This window comes from Trifolium pratense, linkage group LG3 (genome assembly GCF_020283565.1).
Source record: "Trifolium pratense cultivar HEN17-A07 linkage group LG3, ARS_RC_1.1, whole genome shotgun sequence".
Taxonomy (NCBI): Eukaryota; Viridiplantae; Streptophyta; class Magnoliopsida; order Fabales; family Fabaceae; genus Trifolium; species Trifolium pratense.
In genome coordinates, this window is record NC_060061.1 from 29,659,187 (window position 1) to 29,680,570 (window position 21,384).

The 21,384-nt window shown below is 35.0% G+C and overlaps 2 protein-coding genes and 1 long non-coding RNA gene across 9 annotated transcripts; 2 read left to right on the plus strand and 1 right to left on the minus strand.

Moving 5' to 3' along the window:
- Positions 1-4,320: 4,320 nt before the first annotated feature.
- LOC123918301 lies at positions 4,321-5,363 on the plus strand. Its single transcript, XR_006812748.1, has 2 exons — positions 4,321-4,534; positions 4,921-5,363. It is a non-coding gene; the product is annotated as an uncharacterized LOC123918301 (long non-coding RNA).
- Positions 5,364-9,879: 4,516 nt separating this feature from the next.
- On the plus strand, positions 9,880-11,739 carry LOC123916360 (protein STRICTOSIDINE SYNTHASE-LIKE 11-like). Its single transcript, XM_045967805.1, has 3 exons — positions 9,880-10,133; positions 10,316-10,591; positions 11,250-11,739. The coding sequence occupies exons 1-3, from the start codon at positions 9,880-9,882 to the stop codon at positions 11,737-11,739; spliced, it is 1,020 nt and encodes a 339-aa protein (XP_045823761.1).
- LOC123916361 (kinetochore protein NUF2 homolog) lies at positions 10,418-21,036 on the minus strand. Of its 7 annotated transcripts, XM_045967808.1 has the most exons (6): positions 20,619-21,033; positions 20,268-20,452; positions 19,771-19,860; positions 14,169-14,276; positions 11,972-12,040; positions 10,418-10,545 (listed from the first exon to the last, which is right to left on the minus strand). In XM_045967808.1, the coding sequence occupies exons 2-5, from the start codon at positions 20,430-20,432 to the stop codon at positions 12,014-12,016; spliced, it is 390 nt and encodes a 129-aa protein (XP_045823764.1). In that variant the 5' UTR covers positions 20,433-20,452; positions 20,619-21,033; the 3' UTR covers positions 10,418-10,545; positions 11,972-12,013. The 7 variants fall into 7 exon arrangements, with proteins under 7 accessions (XP_045823764.1, XP_045823765.1, XP_045823763.1 ...); XM_045967809.1 differs by lacking the exon at positions 10,418-10,545 and having other exon boundaries at positions 11,735-12,040; positions 19,777-19,860; XM_045967807.1 differs by lacking the exon at positions 10,418-10,545 and having other exon boundaries at positions 11,736-12,040; positions 20,268-20,489.
- Between the last annotated feature and the right edge of the window lie 348 nt (positions 21,037-21,384).

Below are 21,384 nucleotides of genomic sequence, written 5' to 3' on the forward strand. Positions count from 1 at the left end.
TAATCCTAATCAGATGGATAAAACTCAGAAGAAATCTCTGATTTCTCCTCAGCATCCTCTGATGATATTTCAATGGGATCTGGGTTTTGCTCTTGTTCTTCTTCTTCTTGTTCCTCTTCTGGAACATAGCTAGCCAAGAACTCCACATAGTCAGCATCATCTTCATTCTCTTCAGCTTCAGAGTCTGATGAGATGATTATTATCTCAGCATCTTGTGGTTTCTTGTTATCTTTTTTCTTCTTCTCATCGTCTTCGCGTTTTTCGTCTTCTTTCCTTCTCTTAAAATCTGCGATGCGTAAACTGAATCTTTTCATTATTCCAACCTTCTCTTGCTTCACTTGTTTCTTCTTGTTTTTACGTGAAGCAGGCATGTTAACTTGTTCCTTTTTATAAACCCTTGAGCGCGTTGGTTTTTGTTTTTGAAATTAATTCACCTTTGTAACAACCACTCTTTCTTCTTTGACTGTCTTGGTTTTATCACTTTGTTTTACTTTTTGATAATGACAAAAGGGGGAGTAGTTACGCATTAATTGATATGTTCCAAAACTGAAACCACGCCTTTTATCTCGCTTTTATCTGTTAAATTAAAAGTTGTTTCTTTTAAGTTGTCTTACGTATTTCAATGCGGAGACTAAGTTAGTTGAAACTGAAATAAATTTCATAAGTAAGGATAAGTTAAGAGTGCAATTTTAACTTAGCCTTATGAGACTTAGGGGGAGAGCTTGCAAACCTCTCACTCTGAAGAAAGATATGAAATTTGTTTTATTTCAAAACATCTTAATCTTATACTAAATTAAAATATCATGGATAAAACATAAAGTTCAGACTTTATGGAGTATCAATCTTAGGGGGAGCTTGCAAACCTCATAAACCTAAGAGAAACATGATAAGTTAATTTAACAACAATTGTCAATTAATACTTATGTTTGTCATCATCAAAAAGGGGGAGATTGTTGGAACAAAATTGATTTGAAAATGTTTGCCCCTAAATCTATAAAGGTTTTGATGATAACAAAGTATTAATAAACAATTGGAAGGACTAAAAATTTATTTTAAGTGCGCAGATATAAGCATCATATAAGCTCTGAGTGAAGTTCAGAGGATGTGAATTCAGAAGTTCACAAGCGCTCAGAAGATGTTGGACTTCAGAGGTTACAACGTTCAGAGGATGAAGACTTCAGTACTTCTTGTCTGTCTACGAGCTTCATCAAACTCTGAAGATCTCTTTGAAAGCTGTGAAGATTCTCTTTACTAGTCAACTCTTCTACCAATGAAGAAAAGGACCTTTCAAGTCTGATCAGCTCAGCTATCTCTGTTTTGTCTGTCCTATCTTGAGAACGTGGGTCTTCAGTTTTGTTAGCTGAATAAGGAAAGTCCACTCTGCAGTAGTCAAAGTAACTGAAACTCTTTCTTAGTTTTGGATACAACCAAACTGCATCAAGACAGACTGCTTGAAGACAAAAGGTTATCAACTCCAACGGCTCCTTTTGCAACGACTCTTTTCTAGTGGTATATATACTAGAAGATTCAGCTACAACATATATACATTGATCAAGATTTGAACGTGCGCTGAACAAACTCTGAACTCTGTGATATACAAGCTCTGAACCTTTCTCAAGTGTTTTTGCACTTTAGCCAAATACTCTGTACTATTTGTATTTGCTCACCTTAGGTTCATCTAAGAGCATTTGTATATTTTTATATACTTTACCATTTCTTGAGAAACTTAAGCTTGTGTGCTTAAGTGTGGAAACTTAAGCTTGTGTGCTTAAGTGTGAAGTCTTAAGCTTGTGTGCTTGAGCATAGTTGTGAAGTCTCTTGCTTGTGTGCTTGAGCAGGTGTAATCTTGTGTGATTATAGTGAACTCCCTTGGAAGTGCAAGGGGACTGGACTACTCTCGTTTTGTGAGAGGAACCAGTATAAATTGCTTGTGTGATCTCTCTCTCTATCTCCTTAACTTGTTATTTATTGTGTTACTTTTCCGCTGCTAACGTAGTTGAGTTAAGAACTTGAAAAAGTTTTAACTTAGCTAAAACACAATTCAACCCCCCCCTTCTTGTGTTTTCACACCTTCATAAATATCTTCTGAAGATCTTAGATTTAAATATTATTTAGATTTATATTTAAAATATGATAATATTAGGTTTTATGATTTATATTTCTATTTAGAATATTTAAGATTTGTTTAGAATTTATTATAGGATTAGTTTTGTTTTAAAAATATATGATTTGTTTTTTATGTAGCTCTATATATAGAGCCATAAGCATAATGAATAAAACAAGAACTTTAGTATTCTTCATATAACCCTATATTTGAGGAGAGTTTTCTCCCTAAATTTATATCTCACCAAATTCCGCAATACAAAAATACAAAAAACCATATCAGTGGCATCCGAGCCAACGTTCATAAGGACCTGTGAAGATGGATTTTTCAAAGGTTGCTCCTCCGATCTTTGATGGAGAAGACTATGATCTTTGGGCGGTGAGAATGGAGGCATTCTTAGATGCTCTAGATCTATCGGAAACTGTGGAGGATGATTACGATGTTTCTTCGTTACCAAAAGATCCCACAGCAGAACAGATGAAAACTCATAAAGAAAGAAAAACCAAGAGGGCAAAGGCAAAGACTTGTTTGTTTGCAAGTGTCTCACAAACCGTCTTTATTAAAATCATGACTCTCAAAACACCAAAAGAAATTTGGGATTACCTAAAAGAATAATATAAAGGAGATGAAAGGATTTGAAGCATGCAAGTTATGAATTTATTGAGAGAGTTCGAGTTGCAAAGAATGAAGGAGGATGAAACAATCAAGACATACGCTGATAAATTATTGGGTATTGCTAATAAGGTACGATTACTAGGCACTCAATTTTCTGATTCCAGAATTGTGGAAAAACTCCTTGTAACGGTACCTGAAAGATATGAAGCCTCTATAGCCGCCTTGGAGAACACAAAAGATTTGAGTAAAATCACTCTACCAGAAGTGTTACATGCATTGCATTCACAAGAACAAAGAAGACTTATGAGGGAAGAAAGAACTATAGATAGTATATGTCTAGCAAAAGGTTTTGGAAAGAAATACCAACACAAACCATGTCCTCATTGCAAAAAGGATAATCACTCACCAAAGAATTGTTGGTGGAGGCCTGATGCAAAATGTGAAAAATGTGGTAAATTAGGTCATATGATGAAGGTATGCACATCACAACAACAACAATGAGATGTTAACATTGCTCATGAACAATATGAAGAAGACCAGGAACTACTACTTGCAATCTCAGGTTTTACAACCAACAAACCGTCAAAAGAATGGCTCATTGACAGTGGTTGCACAAACCATATGACTTATGATCGAGATCTTTTCAAAGAGCTCAATAAAACTTCTATTTCCAAAGTCAGAATTGGGAATGGAGAACAAATTGCAGTATAAGGCATTGGAACAATTTCAATTAAAACTCATGCAGAAAGTGTTGCTCAGTTGTTGGAGAAAAATTATAAAGTGTTGCTCAGTTGTTGGAGAAAAATTATATCAGAATCTTTTAAAGTTGTTGGAGAAATTAATCAGAATCTTTTAAGTGTTGCTCAGTTGTTGGAGAAAAATTATAAAGTGATATTTGAACATAAAAGTTGTGTGATTAAGGATCAAAACAATAAGGAAGTGATCACATCTCAGATTAAAGGCAAAAGATTTGTTTTAGATTTAATGAAGAATGATCATATTATTGAAGAGAAAAAAGAACTTAAATTCAAAGAAGATCGCGAAGATTCAGGTATTTTGAAGAAATTTCAAGTTAAGGAGGAGAATAAATATGCTTGTGAAAAATCACCTAAAAGTCATAACAAATGCAATGTTTCTACCATGAAGTCCACAAGGCACAAAGATGCTAAAGCTTGCGATAAGAAGAAGAATCAAAACAAGAAGAATAATTTTTCAAGAAGCTCAGATTGGATACGCATAAAAGATATTCAGTCAAGGAGGAGTGTTGAGAATAATATGCCTAAATATCTTCTGAAGATCTTAGATTTAAATATTATTTAGATTTATATTTAAAATATGATAATATTAGGTTTTATGATTTATATTTCTATTTATAATATTTAAGATTTGTTTAGAATTTATTATAGGATTAGTTTTGTTTTAAAAATATATGATTTGTTTTTTATGTAGCTCTATATATAGAGCCATAAGCATAATGAATAAAACAAGAACTTTAGTATTCTTCATATAACCCTATATTTGAGGAGAGTTTTCTCCCTAAATTTATATCTCACAAAATTCCGCAATACAAAAATACTAAAAATCATATCAGTTTTATCATTTTTATAACCAATCATTTTATCAAGCATTTGATAAAAATTTTCCATTAACTTTCTCTGCTGGAAACACGATGAATAGAGTGGTTGTGATTGTGTCTTCAGTTTTGGTGTTCGGGAATCTGGTTCGACCTCTTAACAGTGTTGGTTCTGCCATTACTTTTTTTGGGACTTTTCTGTTCACAAGCTACAGTTGCAATGAAAGCAAACAAAATTGAAGGTAAAAAGAGAGGAAATTTTAGACGATGATTAATTACTATTTGATTATTTTAGTAGTACTTTTAGCCATGTTAGATTTTTAGACATTAAATAAGATCATTTTAGTAGTAGTATTTGAACTGTGATTTTTCTATTGATATTTCAAAGCACTTAAATTTAATTTGGTTTATTTTCAATAAACACTTACAACATAAATGGTTATTATATAACTGTTTATCCCAATAGATAAAAGAAAACTTATTGCAATATACTGATTAACCCTCATTGTTGCTTTACTGCTTCAGTAAGCTAATTGGAGATTCACTTGTAGTTGAACTTCTAGTGACTGAATCTTATGTCTATCTTATGTTCAATTTCTAACTTGGTGTTTGCAACGCATTTATATAGAGTTGGGGTTGGAATATGCATCCGTGACGAACTTGGTCAATTTGTGCTTTCAAAGACAGAATGGATTTCTCTTCTTTGGGGAATGGATGTTGGTGAACCTCTTGTTGAGTATATGTCCCTCAATTTCCCTATATTGATAGCCTGATTCAATTTCAATATCCTCAATTTCCATAAATTGATGGTCTGATTTAATTTCAATATGAATGTTTATTCATAACTTGAAATGCAAGTGTGACCCTTGACACAATGACTATTCAATGTTTTTTTGTTTCTTCATAATATGATGGCGTTGTGATATATATGTAATCAGGATGATGAAATTAGAATGATGCCTATACAATGGTTTATTCATGTAAACCACATTTTTTATTCATATGTAATCAGGATGGTATGCATGGAAGATTTTATGGTCTAAATGCAATTTGAATATGAATTTTTAATCATTACTAGATGAATCTTGATGATGATTTTTCCACAATGGTAAATCGGGAAGATGATTGTGTGCCTCTTTGCCTTAGATGTCCCTCGATGTCTCTAAATTGATGGTATGGATACAATTTCAATATGAATGCTTATTCATAACTTGAAATGTAAAATTAAGTGGAGATGACCCTTGGTGCGATAACTATACGATGCAATTTCGTAATGATAAATTGGGTGATGGGTTTGTGACTTTGTGACCTTAGATGTGAAAGTCGAATATGTGTCCCTGATGATTTTTTTTTTCTCTTTTTGAACAGCGGGATGTCCCTTGATGACCCTAAACTATTGACCTAACTGCAATTTCATTATGCATTTTTATACTTAGCTTTGACATGCTTGTCAAAACGACCCTTGATATAATGACTATATGATGCTTTTTGTATAATGATAAATTGGGATGATCGTACTGTGCCTTGGTGACCAAATATGCAAAATTGAATATATGTCCCTTGATGGCTTATTGCGAAATTTGATATTTGAGCCTCGATGACCCTAAATTGTTGCCCTAAATCAACTTTCATTATGAATTCTTATTCATAACTTGAAATGCATGTCGAGACGACGCTTGATGTAGTAACTCTGATTCTTTTTTAATAATGATAAATTGACATAATGGTAGTGTGCTTTTGTTACCTTAGATGCAAAATTGAGTATATGTTCCTTTATGATTTTGAATGCAAAATTCAATATTTGAGCTTTTATAACCCCTAATCTTTGGCCTAACTGCAATTTTATTATTAATGTAGAAACGGAAAAGAATTCTAAGCTTCATGGTTGGACCTTCAATGACTCTGGAAATCCTTTGAAGTAGCAATGTTGCTTGTATGCATTTGATTTCTTGTGATTTTTATGACTTCTACATCTTTGTTTTAAATTTTTTTATCCATTATCTTTTGGATTTTTTTTAATTAATAAGACTCAACTGTCTTTGGTGAAGTAAATAGAGTCCAAAATATTGTTTGACATAATGTTGTTTTGGGGTAGTTTTTTGCATGCATTGATTATCTAAGAGTGTGCTTAATCAGTGAATAGTCATGCCTAAGAAGGCTAATTTGGACCCTAAGAAATTGTGAAGTTGCTAAAGAATTCTAAGACAAGTCTCGGGATGTTGTTTTTGATGACCATGATGAGATGATTTTTTTTTATCAAAAATGTGGATTACAATTTGAATTCTTTCATTGTGCAGGTATTACTACACTTTGGAATAGACTGAGCTTCGGGGTTAATGTATGTATAGCATCTGCAAGCACTGCTGCCATCGCAAAGAGTAGGACTATTAGATGTCTATAATTTTGCTCTGTTTTGTTGTCTATTATGGAGTTAATGGAAACAATGTATGGAAACAAATGCTAAACTCAAGCTTTACAGTCAACAACTGTGCTCATCAATTACATGAAGGTTAAAATTTAGCGCAGAGATCGATTTCTGTTTCCAGGTCTGATGCATGCAGAACATGTGACTGCTTCAGGTCTGATGCGTGCAGACCCTGCGACTGCTTCATTGTCTGATACGGGCTGGTGCATTGCAGAATCCTATTGTGGTTGGGCCTGGTGTTGCGCGGACAAGTTCTACTTTTTTATTCGGAAGAGCCCAACTCCGGGACGATTCAAATGTAATGTTGATGCATCCTTTTTGTCAAATTTAAATAGAGTTGGCACTGGAATATGCATCCATGACGAACTTGGTCAATTTGTGCTTGCAAAGACAAAATGAATGGACTTTCTTTGTGGAGTGGATGTCGGTGAACCTCTTGGTGAGTATATGTCCCTCAATGTCCCTAAATTGATGCTCTGATTCAATTTCAATATGAATGCTTCATAACTTGAAATGCAAGTGGAGATGACCGTTGATGCAATGACTATACAATGTTTTTTCATAATTGTAAATTAGAATGATGGTTTTGTGGCTTGGTAACCATAAATGCACGAAAATTGAATATATACCCCTTGACGACCCTAAATTGTTGGCCTAAATGCAATTTCATTATGAATTTTTATTCATAACTTAATACTTGTTGAGATGACCCTTGATATACTGACTATATGATGCTTTTTGCATAATGATAAATTGGGATGATGTTAGTATGCCTTTGGTGATCAAAGATGAAAAACTGAATATATGTCCCTTGATGGATAAATGCAAAATTCGACATTTGAGCATCGATGACCCTAAATTAATGGCCGAAATGCATTTTCATTATGAACTCTTATTCATAATTTGATATGCATGTCAAGACGGCCTTTGATATGGCCCTTGATATAGTGATTATATGATGCTTTTTTAATAATGATAAATTGGCACGATGGTGGTATGTTTTGGTTACCTTATATGCAAAATTGATTATATGTCCCTTAATGACTTGGAGTGCAAAATTTTATATTTGAGCCTTGATAACCAATAGTTGTCCTAAATGCAATTTCATTACGAATGTTTATTCGTAGTTTAAAATGCATGTTGAGTTGACCCTTGATACAATGACTATACCATACATTTTTAATAAATTGGGGCGATGGTACTGTACTACAGTACTAGTGTGCCTTGGTATATAACCATAGATTTAAAAATTGAACATGTCTTTGATGACTTCGAATGCAAAATTTTGATATTTGAGCCTTCATTCTCTGAATTGGTGGCCTAATTGCAATTGTATTATATTGTTTATTCATAACTTGAAATGTAATTTGAGATTACCCCCTCTTCAAACTTCTACCATAGCTAACGAAGTGATTTTGAGGAGCTTTATAAGATGACAGACATAAATTCTCAAAAGATTGTTTCAAGATACAGAATGGTGTAATTCAGAATGCTTGTTTTAAATTTCTGCCATGGCTGAGCAAATGATTTTAAAAACATAATTATTTCTTTTAGTTTTGGGAAGCTTACTGAGACGGTAGACATGATTCCTTTTTAAAGAGATTCCAACAAGCCAATCAGTGTACTAAGCTGGTGACATTCCATGTTGTGACCTTCAAATAATTTTATCAAGAAGGGTGAAAATTTGAAAGGAGAAAGAGCTTATTGAAATTTTTTATGACTTGGAGGGTGGGAGTTGGTGCTGTGATTTCTTATGGAGGAGGTTGTGATGTTAACATTTGTCACTTTGTTGGCTTGTTTGGATACTTCAATATGAACTAACTTGCTTCTTGCTTGATTTCTTCTTCAGCTTGTGACTCATTCAAATTGATCTCTTTGTTATATTTGTTGTTCTCTTTCATAACATAATTTAGGATATGGATTTCGAAGCTTGGTGTTATTAGAGCAACCTCAAATTATCCAACTTCATAATTTTAAGGTGAGTTTGTATTTGGTACAATGGAGAGTGAATGAGACTTGTTTTAATCCCTTTTATTTTGTGATTCAAGATTACACTTGATCAGCTCACCCCAAATTAATGCAATAAGATGAAACTGTGCAGGGATATTCTTGGAATATCACTTAAATATATGGTAATAGATTAAAGTGGGTGCACAATTAGAACAGGTCTCAACATTTGCCTATTGCCTATCAATTTTAAATAAATTCTTAATCTAAGACATAGCCATAGTCCAGAACCGTTAATTGTTCAAAAGATATCTAATGGATTTGATTATACTATTACTGCTCATGATAGAAAAAGAATAACTCAAACTTAAAGACCAATTTAATACACTTGCTAAATAAACCATCAAATTTTTTGTGCCGTTGTCAAATAAGTTGAACTACTCATCCCACTCTAGTTGGTCTCATTTACGTGTTAAATGTGATATTCAAGCTAACAACTTTAACCACCACCCTTCAACAATTTCCGTAAAGTTTAATACAAGGAACTCAACCAAGAACTAATTGCATAGTGTGAATGCCTTTTTTCAGGGACGAATATGATGATTTCCCATGTGGGGGAGGCGCATTTGAAAGTTTACTCAAAATTTAATTTAACCAAAGTACTTCAACTTTATCTACTTTTAGTTTCACCATCCACGCAAATATAATGTTTTGATCTTTTTTTTTTTTTTTGCATCAAGCAATGAGAAAGAAGAAACAAAATGTTGAAACTTGAAAGAGCACGTGACGTACAAAGTTGTACAATATCAAGCAACCTTAATACTAATAATAATAATAATAATAATAATAATATTTGTTAGAACATTGGTGTTATGCTTTCATTTGATCAATTATCAGCTAAGATTATATTAGCTAAATAAATATTTTTTGCTTCAAAAATATAATTATAAGTTTCTTAATTTTAAGGGGAAATTTTTTATCAAATAAAGGTGGCACAAACAAACAAAATAGCTTCACATTTTAATTTTCCAAACTTGTAACAAACCATGATAGATTATTCAACTTTCCCAGGTTTGCATGAAGATGGGCCCAATAACCTTACAAATAATGACAATAAATACTGTGGAAAACAGGATTTAAATACCAAAATACACAAACTTGTTTTAGCTCGACATTAGATACTAAATTTAGCTCGACATTAATGTTGTGTTCATCATGTTGAACATGACTAGCAACATAGCTGTTGTAATTGGGCTCTTAATCTCCCTAATCCTCTATTCACCATCTATGGTTGTCTATTGCAAATTACTGGATAGATTCTATCTTCCATCATCATTAACAGGCCCTGAGTCCCTAGCATTTGATTCCATTGGTGGAGGACCTTATACTGGTGTTTCTGATGGAAGAATTCTAAAATATGATGAAGAATGTTCTTGTTTCCTTGAATTTGCTCACATTTCACCAGACAGGTATGTGTCTAATGTATGTATAATATAAAATTTATAATAGAATAGTTTAATTCCAACAATATTTTGAACCGCGGTTCGAATCTCTGTCAGAACTAAGAAGAGATATCCATATTTTATAGTTTAAAGGCATGTATCCTCTAAACTTTTCTTTAAGAAGCAAAACTTATAATATGTTGGTACAGGAACAATACACTGTGTGGTGGCATTTCTGACTTCTCAGAACTCCAAGAAACGTGTGGGAGGCCTATGGGGTTGAGTTTCGATTACAACACAAGGGAATTATATATAGCTGATGCTTATTATGGGCTTGTGAAGGTTCCTTTTGATGGAGGTGCTGCAACACAACTTGTTGCTAATGGTATGCTAGGCAACCCTTTTGGTTTTCTTGCTGGTGTGGATGTAGATCCTCAAACTGGAATTGTTTATTTCACGGAAGCTAGCTCTCAGTACAAGATCAGGTAATTCAATATTTCTATCTTCATAATAGACTATTGGGTTTAAATAGTGTTTATCCCTACGAATGTTAGCGAATTTTGGTTTACCCCCTTTAATTTTTTTTTCTGATTACACCCTGTAATGTCAAGATTTTGTCCTTTTAGTTTTAGCCCCTCATTGAATATGTCGGCTTAAGATTCCGTCCTTTTGGTTTATCCCCCTCACTAAGCATGCCACATCATCATTTATGAGGAATCTTAAGGCATCATATTCAATGAGGGCTAAAAGGACAAAATCTTGACATTACAAGGGGTAATGGAAAGAAAATAAATAAATAAATAAATAAATAATACAGGGGGATAAACCAAATTTCGCTAACATTATGAAGAGGTAAACACCATGTTGCCCTAGACTATTTAAGCCTCTAGACGAGTTTGACCTTTTACCAAATAAAAATATGGATTATGGTTGCATGATAAATTCTTGCACATACACTTATAAGTTCAACATATATCAAAAAGATGATGATGAAAACAAAATAGATAATAAAATCTTTACTTAAGTTATTTTAATGCTGTTACAATTTTAATTGATTGTAGTGAGTTTGCGCGATGATAGTTCATTGTATCACATGTTCTATCAAGTCTAGGTCAATTATAATCGAGGAACAAAAATTTGCAGGGATCTCGATAAACTGCTAAATAGCACGGATTATTCGGGAAACCTATTCAGATACGATCCAACAACAAATAAAACCACAGTGTTGCTCAGCTATCTAACTGTGGCAGCTGGGGTAGCAGTTAGCAACAATGGTTCATTTGTCCTTGTTAGCGAGTATATGGCAAACAGAATTCGGAGAGTCTGGCTAACAGGACCTAATGCATATACTTCAGAGATATTCTTGCACCTTCCGGGAAGACCAGATAGCATCAGAAGGAACTCAAGGAACGAATTTTGGGTGGCAGTGAATTATCCTTTTGGGTCACCACCACCACCAGTACCTCCTGTTTTGCCTCTAGGACTAAGAATCAACGAGGAAGGTTTAATTTTAGAGGCTGTTCCTCTTGTTGAGGAGTTCAGTACTGAATCGGTCAGTGAAATTCAAGAAGCTGAGGGAAAACTCTATGCTACATCGTTGCGCGAGTCCTATGTTAACATTCTCAATCTCTAATTTCACTCATTGTTGTTGCTTACATGGTTATAAAAAAAATATTAATGTGTATTCCATAAATAATTAAATAAATAACTCATTGATCAATGTGTGTACAGAACTAGAAAACCCCGTTGAACTTCTAATTATCTGAGCATTTTATTGTCGAAGATCAAGTATGCAATATAAATTGTGAAACTCATGGAAGTTATGGGGCATAGAAAATAACTCCATTAGAAGTTAGTGCACTCACCTGAATTCTACTTCCTTTATTTCTGCATAAAATCAACCTCATTCAGATGAAAAAGTAGAGAAATCGGCCCTGCTTGGATAAAAAGCTTGATTAAGCATTCATTATAGAAGTGCTTATGCAAGTTATTTCTATAACAGATAAAATAAAATAAAATTATTTGCATATTAACTATAACTTGTTCCATAAGATATCCTAGAGAGCTTATGGAAATAAGTTGAAGACAGTAACAAGTGGTTACACCGGTATATAACCTTAAGTCAATCCAAACTAGTCCGTATGATCAATAATTTAAATTACATCATAGGGATTAGTTTAAACTAAGATTTTAACCATGTTGCAGTAAGAAGTAATATAATTAACTACTGTCTACTTGGTTAATGAAGCAAAGATATAGTCAATTGCCCCTTCCCAGCTAGCTGCCCTGTTGTATCTTAACATTCATGGTGATTTGGGTTTTAGCCTTTTAGTGTTCAATTGTTTTCAATTAGTTGAGAATTAAATTGGATCGGATCTTAGGATTTCTTTTGGGCTTTGCAGAGACCCTTTTCATCCTAATTATGTTTGATTTTTGATTGGTGGAAGAATATGAGCATAGAAAATCAAGAAATCACTCACTGCATGTGAGAAGAGGCATGGTGGATTTGGATATTATGCTTATTGGAAACTTCCATAAAAAATCCTTCTCAAATGTTGGATGCCGACCCGCCGTTGTCATTGTTAGGAATTGAAAGATTGAAAAATTTTGTAGTTGTTTTTAAATTTTTTTGTTATTTTCATGAACAGTAAAATTAAAGAAAGAGGACCCAGTTTATATGCAAGGGAGACTGGTGAAATAGGTTGTTGGAGCTTAGGGTGGAAACTGGAAAGTATAATTAGAAGAAGAAATTCGAAAAAATGAGAATCATTGATGATGAAGTTAAACCATGGATGAAGAAATGGATGAAAGATGATAACAGAGAAATGATCGGGTTCTCGAATCCCAAAATTAAAGATTTATATTTTATTAGAAAATGATAAAAAAAAAATTAGAACTTTGGTTGTTATGAGTTGTCACAATTTTATTGGGTGTGCCTAAAATTTAGGTGTTGTATCCGTGCCTATACAAGACTTTCTCGATGAGAGAATACAAAGTGCATTTGTCTTGGACAAAAATTCATGTTCTTCCTACTGATGCTATTTTCCGTATGTGCTTTTCCCCTTTAAGCTCTACAAAAAGCAGTGATATTGTTGCAACAGATGGTTTTAAAGGAGTTGTGAAGTATAATGACGAAGGACAGTTGTTATGGCATCTCTCCTACTTTAACCCAGTGTTGCACAAATACGGGTACGGAATACGGCATTTTTCAAAAAACTACGGTACGGGTATGTTACCATAAAAAGAAAAAAAACAATTAAAATATATTGTTGTGCTATTTTCTACTCCACTATTATTGTTTTTTTTGTGAGGACATCTTAAAAAAAAAATACAGTAATAAAAAATTAGCCTACTCCACTATTCTAAATATTACTATGATTTAAAATAAAAGTATGACAGTAGAGCAGCACAGCAAACAAGACAAAATTAGTAGAGTAAAGTACCAAGTTCAGTAGAATAAAGTATGAATAATTAACTACTAGCCTATGAGTATAGGTAGTACATTAGAATGAATAAAGTAGTAGTGACTAGCAGCAAACAAGACAAAAGAGCAGCCATGGGAGAGAAGCTGGCGTGAGAGAAGCAAGCAAAGTAGAAGCTTTGCCAGAAGCAAGACGAGGAAGCAGAGCTGTCATATAAGCGGTAGCTAGCTTCCCCCGACCTACTAAACAAAAATACCTGGTGAACCCACTGCGCCAGCGACAGAATATAACCCCGCAAATTCTATAAAGCAGATTAAGTAATCCCATTACCCCCTTTATGTTGATGTTTATTCTGTAAGCCCCATTACAAGGGAAAATTCATTTTGCATATGTACAGCATAATTTCATCAATGGTGGCACCGCCAAATGGACTACTTGACTAATAAGTTTGCTATACAGCCCTATTGGTTGAGGTTTCACAAAAGTTGAATCATATTGCAAGTTTAGGATAGGGTTGCAATTGCATCCTAAAGAAATGTTAAGTAATTAAGAAAGTCACTACAGTCCAACAAAATTATTACTTAACCCAGACCCAAAATGCTGATGAAGAGCAAAAATAAACTAGCCTTTGGCAACATACCTTGGAGAAAACTTCAACAAGGGAAGTCTTCTCATGTAAAGTGTGCATGGCTAATCTTTCAGCATTTCTTGCCTCCTCTCGAGCTAACTTCTTTTCCTCTAAAGCCCTCTTCATGCAAGATAAAAAAACCAAAGTTAAATGGGTAGAAGTAGGAAAAACATTTAGATCACTCTACAGTCTACACGGAAAGAACATTCTAAAATAACTGCGGTTTTAGTTCATCTGAACTGCAATAAAAATTCCGTGGTTAAAATAAATTTTAAACCTCTAGTTTCCACGTACTTTCAATTTAATTCATACAATTTCTTTTCGATTCAACTCTCACACTTAAAAACATCTTCAAAAGAACGTTCTAAAATAAGAATGAGAGGTTTTAGTTCATCTGAACTGCAATAAAAAAATTGTGGTTAAAATAAATTTTAAACCTCTAGTTTCGACTTACTTTCAATTTAATTCCTACAATTTCTTTTCAATTCAACTCTCACACTTGAAAACATCTTCAAAATAGTCTCCACCACCACTTTTCATTGTAATATGATTAGTTTAACCCTTGTTGGACATTGAGTAAAAAATGTTAATAAGGGAATAATTTGGTTGTCCTTAATTGTATATATTTCCATTCCTAGAATAGACTAGAAAATCAGACATAGAATATTTGTAATCAATAGTTGTAAATGCTCATGCTATTATATATAGAAGCAATACAATGAAGAAAGGCATCAAGCCATAATTTCTGACATGGTATCATAAGGTTCGATCAAACCTGTGACATCTTTGCTCATCTTGGCTTGGTTCAGCGACACCCCACTGGGTCTCGCTCTTGAAATCGTTTCCGTCTGTTTCGTCAATTTTTTCGAAACCCTGATTTTTGTTGTCCGCGGTTCCTCGCCGTCTCTTGATTTGTTCTTCACGGTTCTTGATTGTTCGTTCGCAATCCGATTCTGATTGCCGCTGCTCCTTGGTTGTTCGTATCGTGACTGTTGTTTTGCGATCCGATTCTGATTCCCGTGTTTCGTGGCTTCTCATCCGATTGTCTGGTTTGCGGATTGGTACTCCCCTTTTATTTTTCATAATTCTTTTTGTTGTACGGTGTTAAAAAAAAAATATTATAAGGAGGTCACCACTATAGTTGTGTGTTGCTTGTTTCCTTGCTGTTACGTGTCAGCAACCCTTTCAAGTCCACTTTTATCTTTTTTCAAATATAGCTTTCATGGCTTCAGAAAAAGCAATTTCTTGTGTACGTCTTACCGGCAAAAATTATCCTGCTTGGGAATTTCAGTTTAGGCATTATGTTAAAGGGAAGGGATTATGGAGTCACTTGGATGATGTCTCTATGGCACCATTAGAGACAACTGATTTAGATGAATGGGAAACGAAAGATGCAAAAATTATTACTTGGATTCTCAGTACTATTGATCCTCAGATGATTAATAATTTGCGATCTTTTTCTACTGCTCAAGAAATGTGGAACTACTTAAAGCGTATTTATGACCAAGATAATGATGCCAAACGTTTTCAGTTGGAGCAAGAGATGGCCAATTACAAACAAGGTAATCTGTCTGTTCAAGAGTATTATTCTGGGTTTCTGAATTTGTGGACAGAACACTCTGCCATTATACATGCTAAGGTCCCCAAGAGTTCTCTTGCGATTGTCCAAGAGGTCTACAATACTAGTAGGCGAGATCAATTTCTCATGAAGCTCCATCCAGAATTTGAGGTTGTTAGAGGTGCTTTGCTGAATAGGAACCGTGTTCCTTCTTTAGATACATGTGTTGGTGAAATTCTCCGAGAGGAACAACGCCTTGCTACTCAAGGAGCCATGTCTCATGATGCTGTCATTTCTGAGCCTGTTACGGTTGCATATGCTGCTCAGAGTAGAGGTAAAGGTCGTGATGTTCGACAAATTCAATGCTTCTCTTGCAACCAATTTGGACATTATGCTCATAGTTGTGGTGGTAAGAAGTTTTGTAATTATTGCAAGCAGCGGGACCATATTATCTCTGATTGCCCCATTCGTCCTCCATGACGAACACAACGTCCGGTGCAAGCTTTTCATGCCTCTACAAGCTCTGCAGTTGGTCCTTCCACATCTAATGGTGGTGCTTTACAGCCTGAAATAATTCAACAAATGGTACTTTCCGCTCTTTCAGCCTTGGGAATTCAGGGTAAGTCTTCTAATGTTTCTCGCCCATGGTTTCTTGATTCTGGTGCCTCCAATCACATGACAGGATCTTCTGAATACTTGCGCAATTTACATTCTTATCATGGTAATCAGAATATTCAAATTGCTGATGGCAATGTCCTGTCTATCACTAATGTTGGTGACCTCAACTCTGATTTTCGAGATGTGCTTGTATCACCTGGACTTGCTTCCAATTTATTATCTGTTGGTCAATTGGTGGATAGCAATTGTAATGTTAATTTTTCTCGTGATGGTTGTCTTGTGCAGGAACAGGTGTCGAGGAAGGTGATCGCGAAGGGGCCTAAAGTAGGAAGATTGTTTCCACTCCAGTTTATTTCTAGTCATTTATCTTTTGCTTGTAATAATGTTTTGAATTCTTATGAGGATTGGCATAGGAAATTGGGTCATCCAAACTCTGTTGTTTTATCTCATTTATTTAAAAATGGTTTGTTGGGAAATAAAAGTGTTGTTTCTAATACCCCTCTTTCATGTTCTGTTTGCAAATTGGCGAAAAGTAAAACACTACCTTTTCCGTCTGGTGCTTATCGTGCTTCCACTTGTTTTGAGATGATTCATAGTGATGTATGGGGTATGTCTCCGGTAGTTTCTCATGCTCGCTATAAATATTTTGTCACCTTTATTGATGATCATAGTCGTTTTACTTGGATATATTTTCTTCGCGCTAAATCTGAAGTGTTCTCTATGTTTAAGAAATTTCTAACATATGTTGAAACTCAATTTCATGCTAATATTCAAATTTTTCGCTCTGACTCTGGTGGTGAGTATATGTCTAATGAGTTTCAGGAGTTCCTTCAACAAAAAGGCATTTTGTCTCAACGCTCTTGTCCTAATACCCCCCAACAAAATGGGATGGAAGAACGCAAGAATCGCCATTTGCTTGATGTAACACGCACGTTACTTCTTCAAGCTTCAGTGCCATCTCGATTTTGGGTGGAGGCTCTTTCCACAGCTGTCTTCTTGATCAACCGACTTCCCTCTGCGGTTATTGATCTTGATTCTCCTTTTTTTCGTCTTTTTAAAACTCATCCTGATTATAATGATTTACATACTTTTGGTTGTGTATGTTTTGTTCACCTACCTCCGTTTGAAAGACATAAGCTTGGAGCACAATCTGTTCAATGTGCATTTTTGGGGTATAGTCATTGTCATAAGGGTTTTGTATGTTACGATGTATCTAATCGTCGCTTCCACATTTCTCGGAATGTGACATTTTTTGAGGATCAATTTATGTTTCATCGTGTTTCTCCTGCCTTAGATGATGTTGTTACTCTTCCTAATTTTTCCATTATGCCTCAATCTATAGAACGTTATAAACCAGGATATGTATACGTTAGAAAATCCAGACAGCAGGTTCCTACGCCCCTTCCAGACACTGATCCGCCACCTGATCCTATAACAGTTGCACCACGACGTTCTGGTCGAATATCTCGACCACCAGATCGATATACACCAGACAGGTATGATTCTTCACATACTTCTTTGACTGCCTCACTCTCTAGCATATCTATTCCTACTTGTTACTCACAGGCTATTAAAGATGTGTGTTGGATAAAAGCAATGAATGAAGAGCTTCAAGCTCTTCAAGAGAATTTCACATGGGATATTGTTTCTTGTCCTCCTGATGTCAAACCCATAGGTTGCAAATGGGTGTATTCCGTGAAATTGAACTCTGATGGGTCCCTCAATCGTTACAAGGCTCGTTTGGTTGCTTTAGGAAACAAGCAGGAATATGGAATTGATTATGATGAGACATTTGCACCGGTTGCCAAAATGACAATTGTTCGCACGGTAATCTCTATAGCTGCTTCTAGTGGGTGGTCTCTTCATTAAATGGATGTAAAGAATGTTTTTCTTCATGGTGACTTGACAGAAGATATTTATATGACTCCTCCTCAAGGCTTATTCTCTTCATCTAAAGGTGTGTGCAAGCTTAAACGTTCCTTATACGGTTTGAAACAGGCACCTAGAGCATGGTATGAGAAATTTCGCTCCACTCTACTTGGGTTCTCCTTTACTCAGAGTCAATATGATTCATCTCTATTTATTCATCGCACATCTGCGGGTATTGTTTTACTTCTTTTGTATGTTGATGATATGGTTATTACTGGTTCTGATCATATTTCCATTCAGCAACTTAAACAACAGTTGCAGGCATCATTTCATATGAAAGATCTTGGTAACCTGCATTATTTTCTTGGTCTTGAGGTTCATTCTACATCCAAGGGAATTTTCCTCCATCAACACAAATATGCCGCGGATTTGATTTCTATGGCTGGTCTCCAATCGGCTAATCCGGTGGATACACCTCTCGAGGTTAATGTTAAATATCATCGTGATGATGGTGATCTTTTACCTGATCCGTTATTGTATCGGCAACTTGTGGGTAGCTTGAATTACTTGACTATTACTCGCCCTGATATATCTTTTGTTGTCCAGCAAGTAAGTCAATTCATGCATTCTCCTCGTCATCTTCACATGGCAGCGGTTCGTCGTATCATTCGCTACTTGAAAGGAACCACTCACTGTGGTTTATTTTTTCCCGTCGGAATAGATCCTAAATTATGTGGATATAGTGATGCTGATTGGGCAGGGTGTCCAGATACACGACGATCTGTTACTAGTTGGTGCATGTTTCTTGGCACTTCATTAATCTCATGGAAAAGTAAGAAGCAAGCAAGAGTTTCTAAATCTTCCACTGAATCTGAGTATCGTGCAATGTCTGCTGCATGTTCTGAAATAATTTGGCTTCGTGGTCTTTTGGCTGAACTTGGTTTTCCTCAAACAGAGCCTACTTCACTTTATGCTGACAATACAAGTGTCATCCAGATTGTTGCAAATCCCATTTTCCATGAACGGACCAAACATATCGAAGTTGATTGTCATTCAATCCGTGATGCCTATGATGATAAACTCATATCACTTCCTCATGGTAGTACTCAGTTTCAGGTTGCGGATATTCTTACCAAGGCTGTTCCACGTCCCCGTCATCAGTTTCTTGTTAGCAAATTGATGCTCCTTGACCAACCGCATCAATTTGAGGGGGGATGTTAATAAGGGAATAATTTGGTTGTCCTTAATTGTATATATTTCCATTCCTAGAATAGACTAGAAAATCAGACATAGAATATTTGTAATCAATAGTTGTAAATGCTCATGCTATTATATATAGAAGCAATACAATGAAGAAAGGCATCAAGCCATAATTTCTGACAAAAAAGATCATCAAGTGAGCACCTTTTGATTTATAGGAAACGAGCAATTGTTTAGAACTACCACCGTGTTAGCTGAGAACGTATTAAGTTTGATTTTGCGAACAATAGAATAGACTAAACTACAACATTAAATTTTTCATTGGCAACTGATTTATGACGAATGGAGATAATGAACTGAAAAGGATACCAGTACTTTATCAGGTGATTGAGCAACTTTTGAACGTAGATTTCCATTCTCTTGAACATTTTGTACCAGTCTAAATTCAGCACCAGAAATCTGGGGCAAGAAAAGGAAATAGAAATTAGAATTATCAACAAATATCATAATCTATCATCAAATACCCGCAAAGCTGCAAAGTAACTATCATTTACTAGGAACTAATCAGATTAAGCTTTAACTACCGGTGGTTATAAACAAAAAATGAACAAAAAATGAACAAAAGGAACCTTCCAAAACTGCATCCTGCTATACATGTTGTTACAAAAACAACCGGAGTTTCAATGTCCTAATCCTAACATCAATTGTTCACAGAAATGAGAAACCTATGCATCAATTGATTTTTCTTCTATATACTGTTCAAAAAACCCATAAATCAAGAAGATTATGTAACTCATTATGTTAACTAAGCTTCCATTATTGTTCAAAGCATATTATGATCGTTATCTATCAAACGAAAACCTCACCTTATCATCCATTTCCACAGTTTTCTCCTTCAACTTCTTTAAGTAGTCCTCAAAGAAGTCTGTTTGTTGTTGATAGTTTGACGCAGCTCTTTCACTTTTGCATCCACTTCCTAAACAAAAGGCATCTCCCTTTCCCCCCCGGCTTCGTTGCATGCTTTGTTGCATTCAGCAATCGCCGATTTCAACTATAACAACGGAATCAAACTCAATCAATGAAATAACCTATCCCAACAAACACACACACACACACAAAAAAAAAAAGACAATTAGGTCATATTTTAGGATTTTCTATCTTTGTTGAATTTTTGAAATGGTTGAAGAAGTGAGAGTAAGTGAGCAACCATAACCAACCTGTCGAAACAAAGGAAGAACTCCGTTCGATGAGGATGAGGCAAGATCGGCCAAGTTAAATGTGTATTAATCGAATGTCCAGAGGAATACACATTTAACTTCGTCGAAGACTCAAGGAGAAAATTGAGAGGGGTTTGTGGTTAGAGATTTCATTCGCCGAAGCGCTGGAACGGCGGTGGAGTTTCTCAATGGAAGGGAGGGAGGTATGTGAAAGCGAGTTATTTGACTCGTTTTAAGTAGGGTGGATAAAAACGGAAAGCACAGCTCAAACCGGAAAAAACCGAACCGGGTCGGATTTGGGCGGATAAATGGATTTTTCGGATAAAGTTCGCAGGATTAAGTGACTGTAGGCGGCGGTCGGGTTCTGCCGGTAAATCTGAACCACAGGTATCCAACCCGAACCGACACGGTTATTCTGTAGAGGTGCATCGGCATTTAACTTTTATGTTTCTGACTTTAGTTTTTCAATTTCCATTTATTTCAACTTTCAAGATACGTACTAATAATTTTTTATCAAAAAAAAAAAAGACACTAGTAATTTAATTCTAATTTATTCCGGTATCAAAAAAAAATTTCTTTTTACCACCAGTTTAATCTAGTTCAGAGGTCAATTCTGACATCAAGTGGTTTCAGTCCCCTCCTGATCGTAATTGCGGAGAATCGAACTACGATCCTCCATTTTAAGTTCAACGTCAATCACCACTGAACCAACTAACGATTGGTTATTATGGTATCAATTTATTATCAATCAAATTATATTTATCTT